Source organism: Marmota monax, unplaced genomic scaffold, assembly GCF_021218885.2.
Source record: "Marmota monax isolate L192 unplaced genomic scaffold, Marmota_monax_Labrador192_F-V1.1 WCK01_AAM20220418_F8-fsc00006, whole genome shotgun sequence".
Taxonomy (NCBI): Eukaryota; Metazoa; Chordata; class Mammalia; order Rodentia; family Sciuridae; genus Marmota; species Marmota monax.
In genome coordinates this window covers 11,423,827-11,443,278 of record NW_026693712.1, presented here as the reverse complement: position 1 = coordinate 11,443,278, position 19,452 = coordinate 11,423,827, and the positions used below count along the sequence as shown (strand labels likewise).

The following is a 19,452-nucleotide window of genomic DNA, read 5'->3' as shown; positions in this document are numbered from 1 at the left end:
TTTTTTTTTACTTTTGAACACACAATATCTTTATTTACTTATTTTTATGTGGTGCTGAGGATCAAACCCAGTGCCTCACACATGCAAGGCACTTGCTTTACCACTGAGCCCCAGCCCCAGCCCCAGCCCCTCATCACCATCTTTATCAGCAGCAAGTTTTCCTTTTTTTCTGGGGAATCCTGCTACCACTTCCAGAGGCAGATGACTTTCCAGATACACTTAAGGATTTTACATCCACCTCCTCTTCATCTTCTGATCTGCATCTCCTCCATAGCTACTAATTGCTATCCATTAATATGCACAGGCCTGAACTATACTTCAACCTTGAGATCACAGATGGTGACATTTCAAAGCCTCCAAAGGAAACTATTGTCTGTACAGACAGTTTCAAAATTGCCATTGTTTCTTTAATTGTACTGCCTTCATAATTCATTACCTCTGCTTAATGGTGTATAATTTGTTCTTTGCACCAACCCCTAAACTGACTGCTCTTAGTGATAGCTGGTGCTCGTTTTCATCCTTATTCACCTTAAAGTGATAATGTTTGTGGGCCTTTAGCTCACACTTAGAAAGACTTGTTTGTGAACTCCAAAAAGGCAGAATCCAGTACCTAGCAAAATACAAGGGATATGTTAATATTAAGTATTTTGCAGATTAGTGACTAATATAGCCTAACATACACTATTTGAATGAAACGTCTTCTAGATACTTTGGGAGCTACCTTTATTTAAGGAAAGGATAGAAGACTGCATTATCCTTAATTTAGATTTCTAGCGCTACATTCCTAACCCATATTGGTAAGCAGATTGCATGGACATTATGAAAAGCCAGAGGTATCCCTGACCTCTCTCCCACTTTGCCTGGAGCTTGAGGTGGATCTGTGACATATTTGGCTTTCTTAAGGTCCTCGGGACCCACATAAGCCAAGGAGACACGTGATATTGTCAAGTGTTGTCTCAATGTCTGAGACAGAGTTGAATTCTTGGTAAGAGACAATCCAGTAAGTACTTTAAAATCAGTCTTATAATTCTAGAAAATGCAGGCTATGATGTCAGAAAGCAAATCAGTTAGTTGTTAACTGTGGATAGAGCAGGGGTTAGTGAGAGGTAGGGATGGACCTCAAGTGGCAAGAGAAATTATTTTTTTGTGTTGGGTGGTACTGGGGGTTGAATTTATGTGGCTCAAATACTGAGCCAGATCCCCAGCCCTTCCTTTTATTTTATTTAGAGAAAGGATCTCATTAAGTTGCTTAGTGCCTCAGTGTTGCTAAGGCTGATTTTGAACTCCTGATCCTTCTGTCTCAGCATCCTGAGCTGCACGGGTTACAGCATGCGCCACCACTCCCGGCAGCAAGAGAACTTCTGAGGGAATTAATATGTCCATTACCTTGATTGTGAATGGTTTTGTGAGTATATACACATGTCAAAATCCCTAAAATGTATACTTTAAATATATTCAGTTTATTATACCTAACTTCTGTTTTTAATAAAGTTATAATATTCCTAATATACTATGATATATAGCTCTAATCCACATTTCCAAGAATTTTTCACAATATTTATGAACATTTTAAAATATGCCCTTTAATCTAGCAGTTAAATTTTGAAACTTTTATAAAGTAATAAGAGTGTCAGTGTGTGAGTTTACATGTGGTAAAGATGTTTGTTGCAGCATTCTTTGAAGAGCCAAAAATATAAAAATAATTATGAATTTTCATTAATAGGGAGATGATGAGATCTTAGATTATAGACTATGAGGTAGCTTTTTAAAGATCTCTATCTGTTTATCTAAACTGAACACCAGGAGATATTATTAAATATGAAAGGCAAGCTGCAGAGTAAATTACATACTCAATTCCTCTGTACATGTGGGTGTATGTTTGAAAAAAATAGTGAGGAGGTTTGAAGGTAGTGTGTTAGACTGGGAGAATGCTAACTTTAAAATCTATCCATGTATTGTCCATGATCTTCATTTTCCCTCCCATGTGATAAGCATATATGACTTTAATAATTTTTGAAGAGAAATTTTGAAAACATTACTAGCACGTATTAGAAAGCAGTTACTCTCCTCTGTAAAACAAATCCAAAAATGACAAAAAGGAAAATTCTACTCCAGGATTGAAAAGTAGTGAACTTAAAACCAGGTGCTTTAGAGTCACACAACCTTGTGTTCAAGTTCAGTCTCCACCGTTAGTGAAGCTGGGCGACTTCAGGCAGATTCCTTAAACTTCCATGTTCTTAACTCTTGTTTCAAAAGTGAATTACAATATATAACCCTTGCCCTTGGCGTTGGATTAAATGAGATAACTGTTATGAAGGAAGAAGTGCAGGAAGTGTTTCAATGATATCCACTCTTCCACCACGGTAGGTAGGTTTCCAGGATTGTGGGGACATTGTTGAATGCCCAGCATTGCCATAGTCTGAGCTTTTACATGAATTACCCTTCTTCCTCCTTCTCCTTGTCTCCAAATCTTTGTTATCTATCACGTCATGACTCTAATATTATCTCTAAAAAGTCTTCCCAGATCTGCCAAGCTAGCGTGAGTGGCTTTTTGTCCTGGTTCTCATCGTACCATGTGTGTTCCTCTGAGGTACCATATCATGCCTAGTGTCTCACATTCTCTGCATGAAAATTCTAAGCTGCTTGAATTCAAAACCATGGGATATTCAATTTTGCACCTCCGCAACCCTGACATTGATGTCAGGAGGAATAGACAAGGCTGGGGGTATAGGGTAACAGGACACTGGGTATCTTCCTGGGCAGTACACCACAAATAGCATCGGTGGATATTTGCGGAAAAACTTACAAAAGGGCTACTTTTAAATGAGGACCTATGTAACTGGGGTCTGTGCCTCTCCAAGGAAGGAAAAATGCTTGATGGATATTTTGATTGGACTAAAGGCTGCATGAAGAGTTTGTGGGCACTGAATGCCTTAGCCAGGGTTGGGCAGGGGGCTGACTTCCTTAAACTTATTGATCTATATAAACCTCCCGGCAATAGCTGCTCTTGCATAAACCTTTCTCTTTGGGAGCTCTGTTTTGTTTCTATTACTCTAATAAATCCTGTTACTTTGTGCTTACCCTTGTGTCCATTAATTTATTTTTCAAATTCATAAGACAAAGAACCCAACCCCATGTTCTGTGCTACAATATTATGTAGGGATTCTATAATTTTCATTACTTCACTTAATGCAGAATATTAAAAAAAATATTTATTGGAAAGCTACTCCCGGGTAGGCACTGTTCTCATTATTCATTATTGTGCCAGGAATGCCAAGTAAAAGAGTTAAAATTCTTGTCTTCTGTGCCTCATATTCAAGCAATGTAGACAGAAAAAGGAACAAAATAAATCAAATTTTAACACTGTGTTGAAAGATAAAGCCTTCACCAAGAAGGTAATATTTGAGAAAAGACTTACAGAAGTGAGGCGGAAAGCTATAAACAGCTCTCTGGAGAGGAGTATTTTAGGTACAGGGAAGAGTTAATTCAAAGCCCTATGGAAAAAAAAAACATGCTTGGGGCTTTTAATGATCAGGATCCCAGTGTGTTTGGTGTGGAGGGAATAAAGGAATTGGTATAGGAGAAGGGATGGAAAATGGGTAGTCAAGTAGGATCTTGTCAGCACTGTAAGGCAATTTAAAAAAAAAAAAAAACAATTCTTGCTCAGAATGAGATGGAAAACAAAAGAAGGAGTTGATACAATTTGAGTTTTATTTAAATAGAATTACTCTTTCTGCTTAGTATTTTCATAGAAAGCACAGTGAAAATTCCCCCACGTACATGGTGGCCATGGTGGGGACTTTGGAAGTGAGGACAGATAGGAATGATGTGAATTGTGTCTTCTGAGCATCACAGGAGATTGCTGTGTTGGGACTTGGATAAACCTGGTTGGAGTTCTCACTCAGCCTCTCTGAGCTCTGGTTGTCTTAGGTATGGTACCAATTAGCCTCGCTGAGCATCAGCCTCTTCACTTGTCATATGAAGAAAACCATGCCTAGTAGCTCATTCAGTCACATTGCAATTATGAGATTTTGGTGAGATTGGTATTTCATAAAAAAAAAAAAAAAACAACTATGCAGATGGAAGGTTCTTGATCTATAAAACAGGTGGTGTACCTGCTGGCTGCAGACATAGATCTTATTGGAGGGTGGAAAAGAAGGCAACGGAGGATAGGAAGAGGAAACATACATGTTAAAGCAATTGGGAAGCCTTCAAAATCTCTGAGGTCACTGGGTATCAGAGAGCTATGTCTTAGGAGAACACCAAATCCAGTTACTGATTTGTAACCTGGTGCTTCCCTCACCAAACTGATAGAGTGACTTCAAAAGGCAAAACTGGCAGGAAATAAAGGCAGAGACTTTCTTGTAGATTGTGTTTCTCACACAAAGCTGTACATTGATGAATGTAGTTGTAGCATGTCCAATTTATTATCCAGGTACACATTTGTAAATCAAGATCTTAAAACAGATTTTGGAACCACATTTGTTGGGGGAATAGCAGCCCATATGTCAGATGCTGAATATAATAGATATCTGAGGTAATTTAATTGTTATGACATTTGAAATTGGTGAAATTCCTAAAAAATGCACTGTGTGGGTTATTTGAATTTATTGTTAAATATAACAAACATTTTTCAATATTTAGTAGCAATTATTCTTGTTTTACCCATCATTGTTATTAAAGATTCATTGTGCTACATGCAAACCTACTGTGGCCAAGTGAAAACAGAAAGGCAAACTAAAGATTTATTGAAAATACAGTTGAGTTGCTTTCAGAATTAAATGACAAACAGGTCATTTTTTTGTTTACTGGCACAGGAAAGTGGGCTCAAATATTTTTGGAAGACTTTCCAAATTAGAAGTGTAAAACTTAAAAAACTTCATATATTTTCAGGCTTTAAGAGCTTATTATTTGAAGAGAGTTTCAACTCCTCTTTCTATCACTTCCTGCCTCTAAGACCTTGAACTTGCTAATTTATTTGGGTTTTAGTTTTCTCACTGTAACCCATTCTTTGATTATATTGGCTAATGAAGTATGGAATATAAATATATATTTCCCATATTATGTACATACATATATTCCATATTTTTTGCATCATTAAAAACTTTAAACATGTCCAGGAAATATTACTTCAATAGATAAAATTCTTCCCTGTGAGCTAAGGTATGTGACTCCAAAGGGGACACACTTATTCTGATTTTTCTAGAAGTGAAAATGTGAAATTAAAGTGTTGAGAGTGTTATGTTTGGTTGAAACTGGGGCCTGAATCCTGGGAACTTGCTGGAAGCTGCCTTGAAGTCTCTGTCCTGGAGGACTTATGAAGCAGAACTGGAAAAGCAGGATTTGGCTGCCCTTAGATTGTCCAGGAGCCAGATAGGTGTGTCCTTAGAAACACAAACCAGAGAGAGAGGAAAACAATTACCACCAGAGAGGATTGAAGACTTAAAAATAGCAAAGAACTTCATTAATTATTTTTGCATCTGCACTTTAAAACATGAGAGGATTTAAAATGAAATAAAATAGAATATGTATATAAGAAAAAAAAAAAACAGGCAACAGCAACAACAAAAATAATTCAGGCTTTGTAAGGAAAGAGCCAGGAACAAGGATGAAGGGAGAATGGAAACATAAGGACAAGTTGACCCATGAGTTTCAGTGTGTTTCTGGACAGATTGGAGATGGAAAAGAAATGGACCAAGTCGTGTAAATCTAAAAATAAGAAAAGAGAAAGTAGATCTTAGGGGAAACAAATCTTTTTTTCTTTCTCTGAATTACAAAATAAGAATTTCCATAAGACTACACAGAGGGGATATGAAGAAATGTTGTACCCAAGGGCATCTTGGCTCATCAACTACATCGGAATTTTCTGTTCAATTTACTTATACCTGGGTCCTTCCCTAGGAATTTCTGACTTGATAAGCCTAATCGTGAGATCTTGAATGTCCACAGGAAATTTTTCTTAATCCAATAAATGTGTATAGAAATTAAGAGTTCATAAAGCACTTTGCCATGTATTACTTCTTTTGATAATCTTAATAACCTAGTGAGGGTCATTACATTTTTTATGTCTTTAAGTCTTTGGAAGGACTTAAAATGAGTTAGAAATCATTTCAATGTGGTAGAGCAAAAGTTAAGAGGGTCCCAGATTAATCAGGTGTCTGATGTTTATTTTTCTGGATACTGCACCTCTCTCTACTCAGCACTGGAGATGATGCCCAGAATCATGCACAATTCACTTTCTTTTAAAGCCTTTTTCTTGCTCGCCCCTTCCTCCAGGTGTTCCCTCTAGCCAGTTGCTTTTTCTGCAAGGAATTTCTGAGGCCCTTTCATAGATAAGGTCATTTTCCTTGCAGCTATGGGTATGTGGTGCTAAATGAGCGCCCACACTATGGCTTCTCAGCAACTGGTTAATATTATTCATTTTGGTAGGCATGGATTAAACAACCATTAAATGAATGGGTAAATAAGGATACATGTTGCTAGGAGAAACACTGAGTATTTATCTATCTTAATTTAGGAAATACATAGAATATGAGTAAAATTTTCTAAACAGAAAAAACAGGTATTGTTTTGAATTGTTTATTCTAGATTGATGACTTCTTTTTGATTAGATAAAACAACTGTCATGCAAATGCAACTTTTATAACTACCTATTAAAAGCACAAATCATGGGCATTTAAAGAGATACTCCTGACCAAACCACACAAGAACAATTGAATCTCACTTTAGAAGCTTCCTTTCCTCTAGCCCCAGTTTTGTAAACCTCTATAGTGAACCATTCCTCTCTGGTCATTAGAGCATCTAGAGTTACTTTAGGAATTTAGTCAAAGCTTTTTCTGTGTAGTTAAAAATTCTGGCACTAAGATCTGGGACAGTTAAATTCCTCACATTTTCAAAATTCCAATGTAGGAAAATGAGACTTGAAGAGGTGAAGTGACCTGGTCATGGTCATTTAACTGTTTAGTGGTCCCATTAGAGTTTGAACTTGGATCATCTTGATGTCGCTGCTCTTTCTATTCCTCCGCATTGCCTTTACCGAAGGATTGCCTCATATCTGAACCTCTGGGATTTAGGGTGTGGGTGCTAATGGATACAGGTGTACACCAGCAGCCCTAATGAAGGCAAAGTGTTGGGACACCTGCAACAAAATGAGGCCTCTTCCCTAAGAGGATAAGGATGCAAATATAAATGAGTATTGTTAGAAACTTAGCTGGCTTGGGGTGAGAGTCAAGAGCATGTGGGTTGAGCACATCTCAATGCCAATGCCAAAGCCCCATTTTAGGAGCTTTGAGGGAAGGGTAAGCTAAGTTTCAGGGTAATATGATAGTAGCAATCTGAGCTTACACTAATCACACCCAAATTATGAAATGGAGCTGGTAAAGGAAAGGAACATTCCCAGGCCTGATAACAAATAGAAGTTGGGAAAGACAGCACTTATTGGAGATGCTTATAAGGCAGCTCAGCTTACCAAAAGAGTAGTATTTTATTTCAATGTACATTTAAACTCCAAGGCCTGTGTAAGATCACATACTCTAATAATTATTCTCTACGACCTCACCCCATACTACCTATTGTTCTTCTCTGTTCTCCAGAAGCTCTGTGACTTAGAGTCCACAAATTCTGGAATCAGGCTGCATGAGTCCAAACTTGCCCTTCTCCCTTATTAACATGGCCATGTTGAAAAATTTTCCTAAGCCTTGATTTTCTTATTTGTGAAACTCAAGAATAGCAATACCTATATTCATATGGACTATGAATTAAATTATGTACTGTGTATCTAGCATTTAATGTCTAAAAGAGAGTAAGTACTAAGTGCATGCCAGCAACTGATATTACTTTTCTAGATCTAACATTTTTGTTTTACAATTTCAATATGCATACCCAGGAGAGAACAGAGTAAGGGAAAATCAGGTTTTTCTGAGTTCTCAAATCACATTGTTTGAGGTTGCGTAGAATAAAGAGGCCACTCCTTTCTCCTTGAATTAACCTCAGCAAATTTCACTCTTCTCATGATTGACTAACTGCATAATGATGTAGGTCCTTACATTTGTAGTGTGTACTATCTCCTCATTTCACAGCTGGGCTCATATAAAGCAAAAGCTACAATTTGGATCTGAAATAACCCCAAAAGCCCATGTGTTAAAGGCTTGGTTCTCAGATAGGTGCTATTTGGAGGTGTTGGAGTCTTTTAGACATGGGGCCTAGTGGGTGGGATTCTGGAACCCCAGTTTATTCCACTTTCGCTTTCTGACTATGAGCTTAGTGGTTGGTCCCATGCAACCAAATGCTTCTACCATGATGTGCTGCTTTGCCACAGGCCCAAAGGAGTGCAGCCCACCAATGGCAAATTGAATTATCCAGAACTGGGAGCCCAAATTAACCTTTATCTTTGTCAATTGATCATCTCAGGAGTTTGTTATAGGAGAGAATTGTATCAGAAACCAGGTCTCTTAACAATTAATGATTATTTATGTTATTTGACAAGTTTGCCTCCTCCCTAAGAAAACCTTGAGTTATCAACATCAACTTAATGCATATCCATTGTAATTAGTTTTAAAAAAATAGATCATAAGGACAAAGCAAGAACAAAACAATTATTTTCTGCTTGTAGTTATGCATGGGTATCCCCAGTCATTAAATGAAATCAGTCAATTCCTTTTTTTCTTTGTCTAATATACTATTTTTTAGTTGTAAATTATAAATTAAAATCACCTGAGAAGTCACTTTGATGGCTGTTCTCCTGTGTTTTCACCAAGTTCAAAGAATCCACTAAAAGGAAAAGTAGAGAAAAAAACATACTGAGTTATGACTTGACTTAATGCTAGAATCATCACTACACTGTCTTATAATGACTGAGTTACAGTTTTTTCCTCAAGATTTTTCTGAGAGAAGGAAATATGGATAAAGATTTCCATAACAATTTGTAGTCAACAAGCAATTTATGCATAATCATGTCTTTGAACTTGCCAACAAATGTATTAGTTAAGTGTCATTTCGCATAGGAAGGCATATCCATAAAGGCAGGTATTTTGGTATATTTATTCAGAACTCTATCTCCAGCACCTAGAACAATGCCTGCCACATAATTAAATTAACAACTATTTGTTGAATGAATTTTTATTATTATATCTTTTTACTTGTGAAAAAAATTCCTGAAGCTCAAAAAGTTCAAACTATGTTTCCAAATCACATGGCTGATAGATTGCAAAGCAAAGTTTAAAATGTACAACATCAGAGTCATTACTAATGCCAGATATCCTTTACTGCTCAAAGACTGGGTACCTGCGTAGCTTCTGAAAAGGTAAAAGATAACTAAATTGTGATTTGTGAAGAGCTTACACCAACATCATCTGCTCTGAAAACACAAATCATCTGTTGCTGGGCTGTTGGGTGTGTGGTTGCAGAGATATGACCGAAAAATAGACACATCAGGGAAAGGACTTTACCATCAGCCTAATGAATTTGCTTCTTTTGGAAAGCAGCAGAAATTCAAGGAAGTATTTCAAACATGGCAGAAATGTGGCCAAATTTGCATTTTTTTATAAAAAGCTCTGGTGGTAGGTAGAGGATAGATTGAAGTGAAGAGTGACCAAAAAGTGGTAAAACTAACAGAAATCTAATGAAAAGAACTCATAAAAGAGACCATGGCAGGGTCAACTAGATCAACTAGTCGGTGGAGTTGAAAAAAAGGAATGGCATAGGAAGAAAATCGAGGGTAGAGTACGCTGTAGCACTTGGATAAAGGTGGTGATGGGCAGGAAAGAAACAAGACCTGGAGGTTGCTGGAGTCTGAAGGCATGGGAATGTGACTTCCTGGATAAGGAGGAGCCTGGCTTTGAGAGAGAGGCCAGGTTTATGTTTACAGGTGTTGGTGGAAAAACGAGATGGAGTTTTATAGCAAGAAATTGGTCATTTCAGTCTGGAGTGAAGAAAACTAAGCACAATAGAGATGTGAATTAGAAACTCCTTAGTTACAGGGAAATTCCCAGTGTGCAAGCAGCAAAGTGAAAAATCAGGACCATTTGGAGTCTCAAGGAGCAGTGACATTTAAGGAGAGGGTGTGTGACAAAAAGTCAAACCAAGAGTGAGAAGAAATGACTTGAGATAGGGAAGGAATGAGAAATCATGTCATGGAACCCCCCAGGGGACATATTCACAAAAACCTAAGGCTCTTCAAAGGATAAGGAGAGTTAGGATTAGGTACATTGCTGAGAAGGATGGTGAGTGGGAGGCAGCCTGCATAGTTCCCAGGTAGTGCAGAGGCAAGTAGGGGAGACACCTGGACTGTCCTGAGTCTCAAAATCATGCCTCTCACATTTATTATGTGCCTGATACCCTACTCGGGCATCAGATATGTTGGAGTAAACAAAGCAAAATTCCCATTGTTATGGAACTTCACAGTTCCTCTTGTTCTCTGTTTTGAATCAAATCTCACTCAATCCTTCAAAGCCCTAATTATATCTCATGTCTGCCGTAAACACTTCCCTCATCACATTGGTTCCTTTCTCTGGAAATGGCCTGTGATATGTAACAGATATTTATATTGCTAGGCATGTGCAGGTGTCATCGCCTTGGGCAATGTCACTTATCATAAGGACTGAAAATTCATTTAGGAAAAGGGATATACAGTCCAGATTTTTTACAGTTTAGGTGTTTCATTCACAACTCCTGTTTCTTCTTTGCACATATTAAGTATAGCGACATTATTTGATGGCATCTTCCCATCCACCATCCCCATTGTATTTGTAGCCTTCTTTGCACAGGGAGTCCTGCGTATGTCTTAGGTCCTCACCGCCATCAGCTAGATTTGTGTTTTGAGCTAGTGTTGTGTTTTGAGCAAAGATCCTTCATATTTCCCAAATCAAGTTGGTAAATGGGTTTTAGGTCTGATCTCTAAGATCTCTTTCCTTAAATAGCTAATTAATCAATTGATAGATGTTAATTAAATGTCTGACATCATAGTGAACCAGACAGATCTACCTGATTTCTACTTTCATTTAGCTACACAGTTAAAAGTAAATCAGTTATTTCTGAAGAGACTAAAGTTCTAATGGCACGAAGACGAGGTAAAGTGTTAGAGACTAACAGAGAATATGAATGTAAGGGGAGGGAAATGACTGGAGGGTCATAGGATACTTTTCTGAGGTGGTGACTTTTAGATGAGCTCTAGGATCAGCCACCATGAAAAGGAAAGAGCATTTCAGACAGAAGAGAGTAAGAGGGCAGAGAACGTATCATGATTTTAAGTTTCAGCAACAGAAAGAATGCCATTTGATCAGAATATATCAAGGGAAAGAGAAAGTATAGAAAATGAAGTGGAATTCCTGAGCCTGGACTGGACTGAAACTCCTTAATGGATCAGTAAACTTTCAGGCTAAACACAATGAAAAATGTGCCATTTTATATCCAGAAAAATCTAAGGGAAGAAATAAAAAGAAGTATCATTGTTCAACTTCCTGTTTTGATAATGTAATAATATTAACTCAATTGCAGTTGAATCTGTACTTTGCATGCAATGAATGATACTCATTGTTTTCTTATTACTTTCCTTCTAGTTTACATTAACAACCATGGGAAGGCAACAATTGCAAAAGCAATGACAATAGGATTTGTAACAATAAAAACAACAATAAATGTTGGCAAGGATGTGGGGGAAAAGGTACACTCATATGTTGCTGGTGGGAATGCAAATTGTGCAACCATTATGGAAAGCAGTATCAAGATTCCACAGAAAACTTGGAATGGAACCACCATTTTACTCAACTATCCCTCCTTCAGTGTATACCCGAAGGACTTAAAATCAGTATATTACAGTGATGCAGTCACATCAATGTTTATAGCAGCTCAATTCACAATAGCTAAACTATGGAAACAACCTTAGTGCCCTTCAATAGATGAATGGATATTAAAAAATGTGGATGAATGGATATTAAAAATAGATGAATGGATATTAAAAATCCACACACAATGGAATATTAGCCTTAAAGAATAATGAAATTATGGAATTTTCTGGTAAATTGATAGAGCTAGAGAATATCAAGCTAAGTAAAATAAGCCAAACCAAAATAAAAAAGAAAAAAAAAACAAAAGCCTAATATTTTCTCTGATATGTGGATGATAATTCACAATGTTGGGGTGGGGGGTATTAGGGAAGAATAGATTTAATTTAGATTAGGTAGAAGGAAGTAAAGGGAAGAGAGGGTGTCTGGGGGAAGGATAATAGAATGAATCAATCAGACATTATTACCCTCTGTACATATATAACTATATGACCTGTGGGATTCTACATCATATACAACCAGAAGAATGAGAAATTATACTCCATCTGTATTTGTTGTATCAAAGTGTATTCTACTGTCATGCATAACTAATTAGAACAAAGGAAAAAAAAACACCTGTGAGTTTTAGCAATTTCTGGAGCAGGATCATATGCAAAATGCTGCCCAGTCAAATATATTGATTTAAGCAGACCAGAGATTACAAAAATGCCCACAAGGTGGTTCTTTGTTTGTATTTACTGTTGGTTATCTTTGAGAATGTAATAAAAGTCATTAACCTTTTCTCCAGGAAAATGCAAGGATTTGCACATACATAAAATATGAATAAAAAATGTAAAGGCTATGTGGAACTTTAAGGCACAGCAGTGCATACCAGAGCATCTGGTGGGGCCTGGCTTCCATGTCAGTATCCTGTGGAAAGCTCGTCAAAGAAGCAAGGGAGATGCCTTCAGGTAGATGTAAGATGGAATAAAGGAACCTCAGTTTTTTAAAAAAATTGTCTGGTAGATCCTGAAGCAGGTGGGTAATAGATCGCAGTGTGTCAAACTCTGTTCAGGGGTCTATGCAGGAGAGAATCAGAAGAGGCTGAGAGGAGGAGATGGAAACCACCTGGAAGTTTACAGGAGAGTGTGCTTGGTCTTGGAGAGCTGAAATTGGGGACATTAGCTTGACGAGAATGAAGAGTGAGGTGAAGTAATGGTGTAAAATCAGAGCTATGTAGGTGGAAGGGAGCTGTTTTGGGAGCTGGGCATAGGAACTGGGAAGCAGGCTGAGAACTTTGGGAAGACAGTGGGACCTGTGACTGTTCACTAAGGCCATCCAGCATGACAAAAACACTCCACATGGGGAGCTTCTCCAGATGCTCTCTGAAAGGTTATCAGCTGCCTCTCTTGGCCCTCTTAAGCTACTTAAGTTAGAAAATAAACACAGGAATTCTCAGCGCCCACCACTAATGAGCCTACCACCACCCCTTGTTTTCACCCCATTCACAGCACTAGTGGGTCCTTTATTCCCTCAACTTTACAGATGAACCAAGGAAGGCACTCAGAGAGGGAGAGGCTTGTCCACCACCACCTGGTACAATAGCAGCTGAGTCAGGACCAGACCTTGGCCTTCTGTCCCCTGGTTCAGTGCTCTCTTTCCTTCTATCTGGCCTTGAAAGTAATACAAATATCTTGTGGAATCACTTCATGGGAATGAATTCACCCCAAAAGAGTTAAGGGCAATTCATTGAGATGCCAAGTACATCTTAAAGTAGAGCAAGGTTTTTTGATGGAAAACAATTTATTGGCTTGTGCCTTAAACTTTGTTTTTTATTCATTTCAATGCAAGGTTTTAAAATTTATTTTATTTTATTGTTTTATTTTTTTGAGATGGGTTCTCTCTAAGTTGCTTAGGGCCTTGCTAAATCGCTGAGGCTGATTTTGAACTTGTGATCCTCCTGCCTCAGTCTCCAGAGCTGCTGGGATTACAGGTGTGTGCTACCATACCTGGCTGCAATGGGGTCTCAATATACAGAGAACTGGACCAAGCAAGGCTGGTATCAATGCTTACGTTCCCCGGGCCATCATGGAACGGAGGATGAACTCGAATGCATTCTCAATGATCTCTGTGCCCAGTTGGTTCAGAAATTTGGGGAAATCTGGCTCTGGATTCTTGCCTGAATCCTCTGGCTTGCTCTCAGAGTTTTCTTCTGCTTTGTCATCTGAAAAACAGAACAGAATATCAGAGGTGATTCAAAGCAACAAGAAAGGAAAGTCTCTTTTGCCATGTAGGGGATCCTCAGAGCCCTTTGTGCCTCCCTCAGTAATTTTGTGGCCTCCTATAGTTACAGTAAATTGAACTTTTCATTCCTGCTTAGTTGATGTCTTCACAAGCACCATCTCATCTATTCCTAAAAGCAAATAAATAAACTCACATGAATACTGAGATAGACAATGGCTCCCTTTTGTAGATGAGAAAACAGAGGCTCACAGAAATTAAGTGCCTCTCCTAGAGTTAATCAGTTAGCAGATGCAGTGCCCAGGTTGAAATACAGAATGTCTGGCTTTCCATGTAACCCCCAGGCTTATAGTAGGAATTAACAATGATGAAGATGGAGTACCAATGGGTAGCACTAGATGACCCCGACCTTGTACCAGAGGTGGGTGATGGACCATCTGCATGCATTCTCATGTTATCATCATAACAACTCTGTGAGGCAGGAAAAATTTATTATCCCAATTTAAAGATAAGGAAATGGAACTAGAGAGAGGTATAGAAACCTATTAAAAGTCAGACCTAGTAAGAGGCAGAAATATAATTCAAGCCCATGTTTGGCTGACATTAAAATCTGGATTTTAAAGCACTCTGTAATGAATTGTACAATCTTCTTTTATAAGAGTGAAAGTAGTATAATAATAGTGACAAATTCTGTCACTTGTATATCACCAAATATTGTTGTAAATAATGGTTTTGTAAGTGCTGCATGATTTTGTCCAAGGTCAATGGACTGAAAAATGAGGCTGAAAAATCAAAAAGATTAGGGATTCACAGAAGACCTCACAAAGAGTAAAAGAAGTTGAGACCGCAATGGTAGTCCTCTTGCCCTGAGTCCTTTAATCAAGTTCCCTTTAGAGAGAGGGCCAAAGACCCAGAGAGTGGGGCTGGTGTTATGCAGGTTCCTTGGGATGTTTGGGCTTTGCTTAGTGGTTTTTACTTTCAGACAAGAAGGGATGGAAGAGTGACAAGACCTACAATTTGTATAATGAGCCTAGGAACAGAATAAAGTAGGACTTTTGTATTTTAATTTTATTATAGCTTGACAAGTGCTGTGACCAGACATGGCACATAAGTATATACAGTGTGTCGTTAAATTTAAATTTCTGATAAACCACAACCATTTTTTTAATCATGAGAATGATTGATGCAATATTCAGTACATATTTGTATTAAATGATTATCTATCACTTATCTAAAATTCAAATATAACTGTGTCTTGCATTTTTTCTGGAAACCCAATCACAAGTTTTGAATCATAAAGCCCCACCTTCTAGATCATGTATCCATCCCCATGACTTCAGCTGGAAAGACATGTAACTAACTTTTTGTTACTATCCTTGCATCCATATTATATCCTAAAATATAAACTATTATTAAAAACTTATTGGCATTCAATTCTGCGAACTAAAATTGATAAACTTAATTGTCATGTTCTCATTTATCCAGTTGTTGTTTCTTTCATTCAAAAGAATCCTTATGTGCATAGCTTTTATCCAAGAGTTATGGTTAAAAAACAAAAAAAGGACAAATACAGACATTACATGACCCTCGAATAAAGCGCAGGGTGCTCACAATGCCCAGAGTTTATTTTTTTTCCTCAAGAGAAAAAGGAGCCAGACCTCCTTGTGTGGATGCCTATTCTACAGGTTCTGGGTTGGGACTTTCTTCACTTGCTCTATCTTCAGTCTGCACAGCGATAGCATTGCAGTTTGACAGAACAGAACACAGCTGCTCAGGGAAATAAAATAAAATTACTCATCTAGAAAGTGGTTGAGCTGGGGTTTGAACCTGAATGTTTTATCTCCACAGAGAATATTATTCACATGATAAATTTCTCTCTGCATGAAATTTATTTTCTGAAAACATTGTCAGGAGCAAAGTAGTAATTCCTTATGTGAAAGTTGAGTTTTTTCTATGTTTCTATCTATTTGCATAACAATTTAATTTTATTGACTTTTTACTTTAATATTTCACTAAATACTAGCTTTTCAATATGTAAGAAACCTGGGATTGGAGTGTATAAAAATGGGAATCTTAGCCTCAGTCTGTGAACCACACACATATTGAAAGATTAGAGTGTGGTTCATCACATGGGTTAGAGTCCTACAGCCTGAGTTTTTTTTTTTTTTTTCCTGTCTTCAATAAAACATTAACCATGTGGCTTTGCACACAAGCCTCAAATATTATCTCTCAATTTTCTTCTTGTGCTGTTGTCAGGATTGAAAATATTTTATAGATCTTTCATCTATCTGTCTATCTGTCCATTCATCTATCTGTAACATTTACCACAGTACCGGGTCCATGATAACCTAACATAAATGTTTGCTGCATTATTATTTCTATTATTAATAATAATGTAACAACATGATTTGTAACTCATTTTCTCCTCTAATACTTGAGGAGATTGTGAAAATTTAAAATATGTCATCAAAATATCAACAGATTGTTATTTCCTAGAAACGAATCATCAAATCATACAAAATAGTTAATTTACATTGACTATCTGGTTGAATTTCTTAGTCAAGGTGATTATAAAGATCTGAACAAATATAGTATTGCTGATGTTTGTATATTTTGTATGGTTTTCTTTTTTCTTTACATTTGTAATTTTTTATTGACATTTTAAAAAAATACAGGACAGTGGAATGCATTACAATTCTTATTACACATATACATCACAATTTTTTGTATCTCTGGTTGCATATAAAGTATGTTGACACAAATTCATGTCTTCATACATTTACTTTGGATGATGATGTCTATCACATTCCACCATCCTTGCTAATCCCCTGCCCCCTCCCTTTCCCTCCCACCCCTCCGCCCTATCTAAAATTAATCTAATTCTCCCATGCTCCCCCTCCCTACCCCACTATGAGTCAGCCTTCTTATATCAGAGAAAACATTTGGCATCTGTTTTTTGGGGATTGGCTAACTTCACTTAGCATTATCTTCTCCAACGCCATCCATTTACTTGCGAAGTGATTATAAAAGCATGTTCATTTGGCTGGGCATGTTGGCATGTGCCAGGAAATACAGCCACTCAGGAAGTTGAGGCAAGAAGATCATGAATTTAAACCAGTGTGGACAACTTAAGAAGAGAGCTATTGGGCTGGGGATGTACCTTTTTTTTTTTTTTAAAGGTTTATTGCTTTGCTAGATAGAGAAGGAGAAACAAAGGGGACACCTGTCCCAAAGGCTGTGATTCTGCTCATCAGCAGGAACAGGGGATTTTTTTTTTTTTAATATTTATTTTTTTTTTTTTTAAGTTTTCAGCAGACACAACATCTTTGTTTGTATGTGGTGCTGAGGATCGAACCCGGGCCGCACGCATGCCAGGTGAGCGTGCTACCGCTTGAGCCACATCCCCAGCCCTGGGGATGTACCTTTGAGACAGAACGCCCCTGGGCTCAGTTCAATCCCCAATAACACACACACACACACACACACACACACACACAGCATGCCCATTCTATCTGGTAAAATTGATAATTGTCTCATTTTATAGATGAGGAAACCAAGGCTCAAACCAATGAACTGGTTTACCCATAGTTCAGAGTTCATACGAAATAGAACCTGGATTTTTTCACTATGATATGAATATCACCTTTCACCATGTTGATTACTTTTGGTGTTGAAGGAACTGTAATGTCTCTATGTCCCCCTCTAGAGTCAATCTGTCGTAGCATCTGCCTGTGTGTGGTGCTGATGAACAGTGAGGGGCCTGGAGGTGTGAATGCTGCTGACTTGCATTCAGTGGACTCTATTGCTAAACATTTGTACTATCTGTGTTTTCTGGCCATTTTTGAATTGAGTGAAGTCAGGAACTCACAGTCTTCTGCAAACAAAAAAAATTAGCTATTGAGAATGCTGCACACTGCCTTGTTTGGGTCAGATATGAAAGAGGTAGGTGCTGTTTAGTTATAATGGAAAGAATCTAGACACTCAGGTGTCACTATCAGATGCCACTTCCACTTGTGTCTATGCTCAAGTAATTTTCCCTCTTCAAACTCAGTTTATTATCCTGTAAGATGGAAAATGATAAAACCAAGCATATTTACTTCACAGACATATTATGAGGCTCTTTTAAGATTATATTTGATAACAATAACAGTTAGTATTTATTGAGTACTTGTAATGGACAAATACTATTCCAATTTTTTCCTGTATTTAATTTTCATAATAACTTTATGGGAAAATTAACTATTAATGTTTCCTGGCATGTATGATGCCAAGAGATATTTAGTAGCATGTTAAAGTCATGTTTCAGGTTAGTGGTGGATCCAGCCGAGAAGTCTTATTCCAGAGTATATATTCTTCATCAACAAAAACTATTTGTTATTATCATTAGGAAAACATACCCCAGGTCTTAAGGAATTTATAATATAATAGTGTCACTATATGATATGATACATAAGAAAAAAAATCACTCCAAATTTCATACATTCATTGAAGATAGAGGCTTTAGTTGACACTGACTTTAATTAAAAAAAAATCCTTTCTTTGTTAGAAGATGTGCCTCTTGTCTCCCAGTCCTGTGTTCTCAGGTGCCCAAAGCCCTCCCTATCTATATTCTGAATCAGTGCCAACTTCTGCCCATCCCTCTAACTGCTGCACAGTTCATGGGCTGTGAACAGAAGCACTTACCTGCAGCGTGGCAGGACAGGATTAAGACAAGGAGTCCCAGAAAAAATGTCAGCCGAAGGACTGAGACAGCCATTCTTGTAATACTGGGGATTGATGTAAATAAATTGCTCAGATGCACCTGAAGCTTTGCTTCATTTATAGGGCACATAATGACATATCTACTATGGAATCTAGGTTGCTCAAGATGTCCGCACAGCTTGCTCTGGGATCTCTGCTAATGAGCCCTGCCCTATCTTTCAAAACCAATTAATATATATATATTTTCAAATAGGGAAAGAAAAACTCTCTTGATTTTTCTCAGGTGTATCTATAAACTGCACAAGAGTACAGCTTCTGAGGGAATTTCCATGGCCAACATGGATGCTCAGATGCATATCAGGCAGAATCACTAGTGTTGAGGAGCAAGTGACAAAACTGGCAAGGTGTTTTTCTACACCCTCTGTGTGCTGGACTCTCCCCATGCTCTAAGCCAATCCCCCATCTATACATGGGCATGCCCTGTAGCATCCCAGAACCCTTCCTTTGCCTGTGCTCTTTCTTCGTCCTGTGATATCTTCCTCATCATCTCCCTTGGAGCTTTTCTATTTATTCCGCTGTCTTAGGTTCAGATTCCCTCTTTTCTGTGAAACCTTCATGGTAACCATTCCGCCCTAGATCAGAGAAAGCTGCATTCTGCATCACCTGCTCTATGAAACCCTTGACCCCATTGTTTGAACTGTTTTATTAGCTCTCCTCTCATTCAGCCTCTTGATCCATCCCCTTATCTACC

General features: G+C 37.8%; 1 protein-coding gene across 1 annotated transcript; it reads right to left on the bottom strand.

Annotated features, from left to right (window-relative positions):
* Window positions 1-4,037: 4,037 nt before the first annotated feature.
* CUNH5orf46 (chromosome unknown C5orf46 homolog) lies at window positions 4,038-18,828 on the bottom strand. The gene is made up of 4 exons (XM_046460418.2): window positions 18,684-18,828; window positions 13,833-13,983; window positions 8,713-8,769; window positions 4,038-5,384 (listed from the first exon to the last, which is right to left on the bottom strand). The coding sequence occupies exons 1-3, from the start codon at window positions 18,754-18,756 to the stop codon at window positions 8,721-8,723; spliced, it is 273 nt and encodes a 90-aa protein (XP_046316374.2). The 5' UTR covers window positions 18,757-18,828; the 3' UTR covers window positions 4,038-5,384; window positions 8,713-8,720.
* Window positions 18,829-19,452: the final 624 nt, after the last annotated feature.

Bases quoted from the DNA above. Each gene is read 5' to 3' on its own strand.
- CUNH5orf46 (XM_046460418.2), bottom strand. From the start codon at position 18,756: ATGGCTGTCTCAGTCCTTCGGCTGACATTTTTTCTGGGACTCCTTGTC. The intron at 13,984-18,683 runs GTAAGTGCTTCT...TCTGTTTTTCAG, and splicing joins CCTGTCCTGCCACGCTGCAG to ATGACAAAGCAGAAGAAAAC. The intron at 8,770-13,832 runs GTAAGCATTGAT...TTTTCCTTTTAG, and splicing joins TCCATGATGGCCCGGGGAAC to TGGATTCTTTGAACTTGGTG.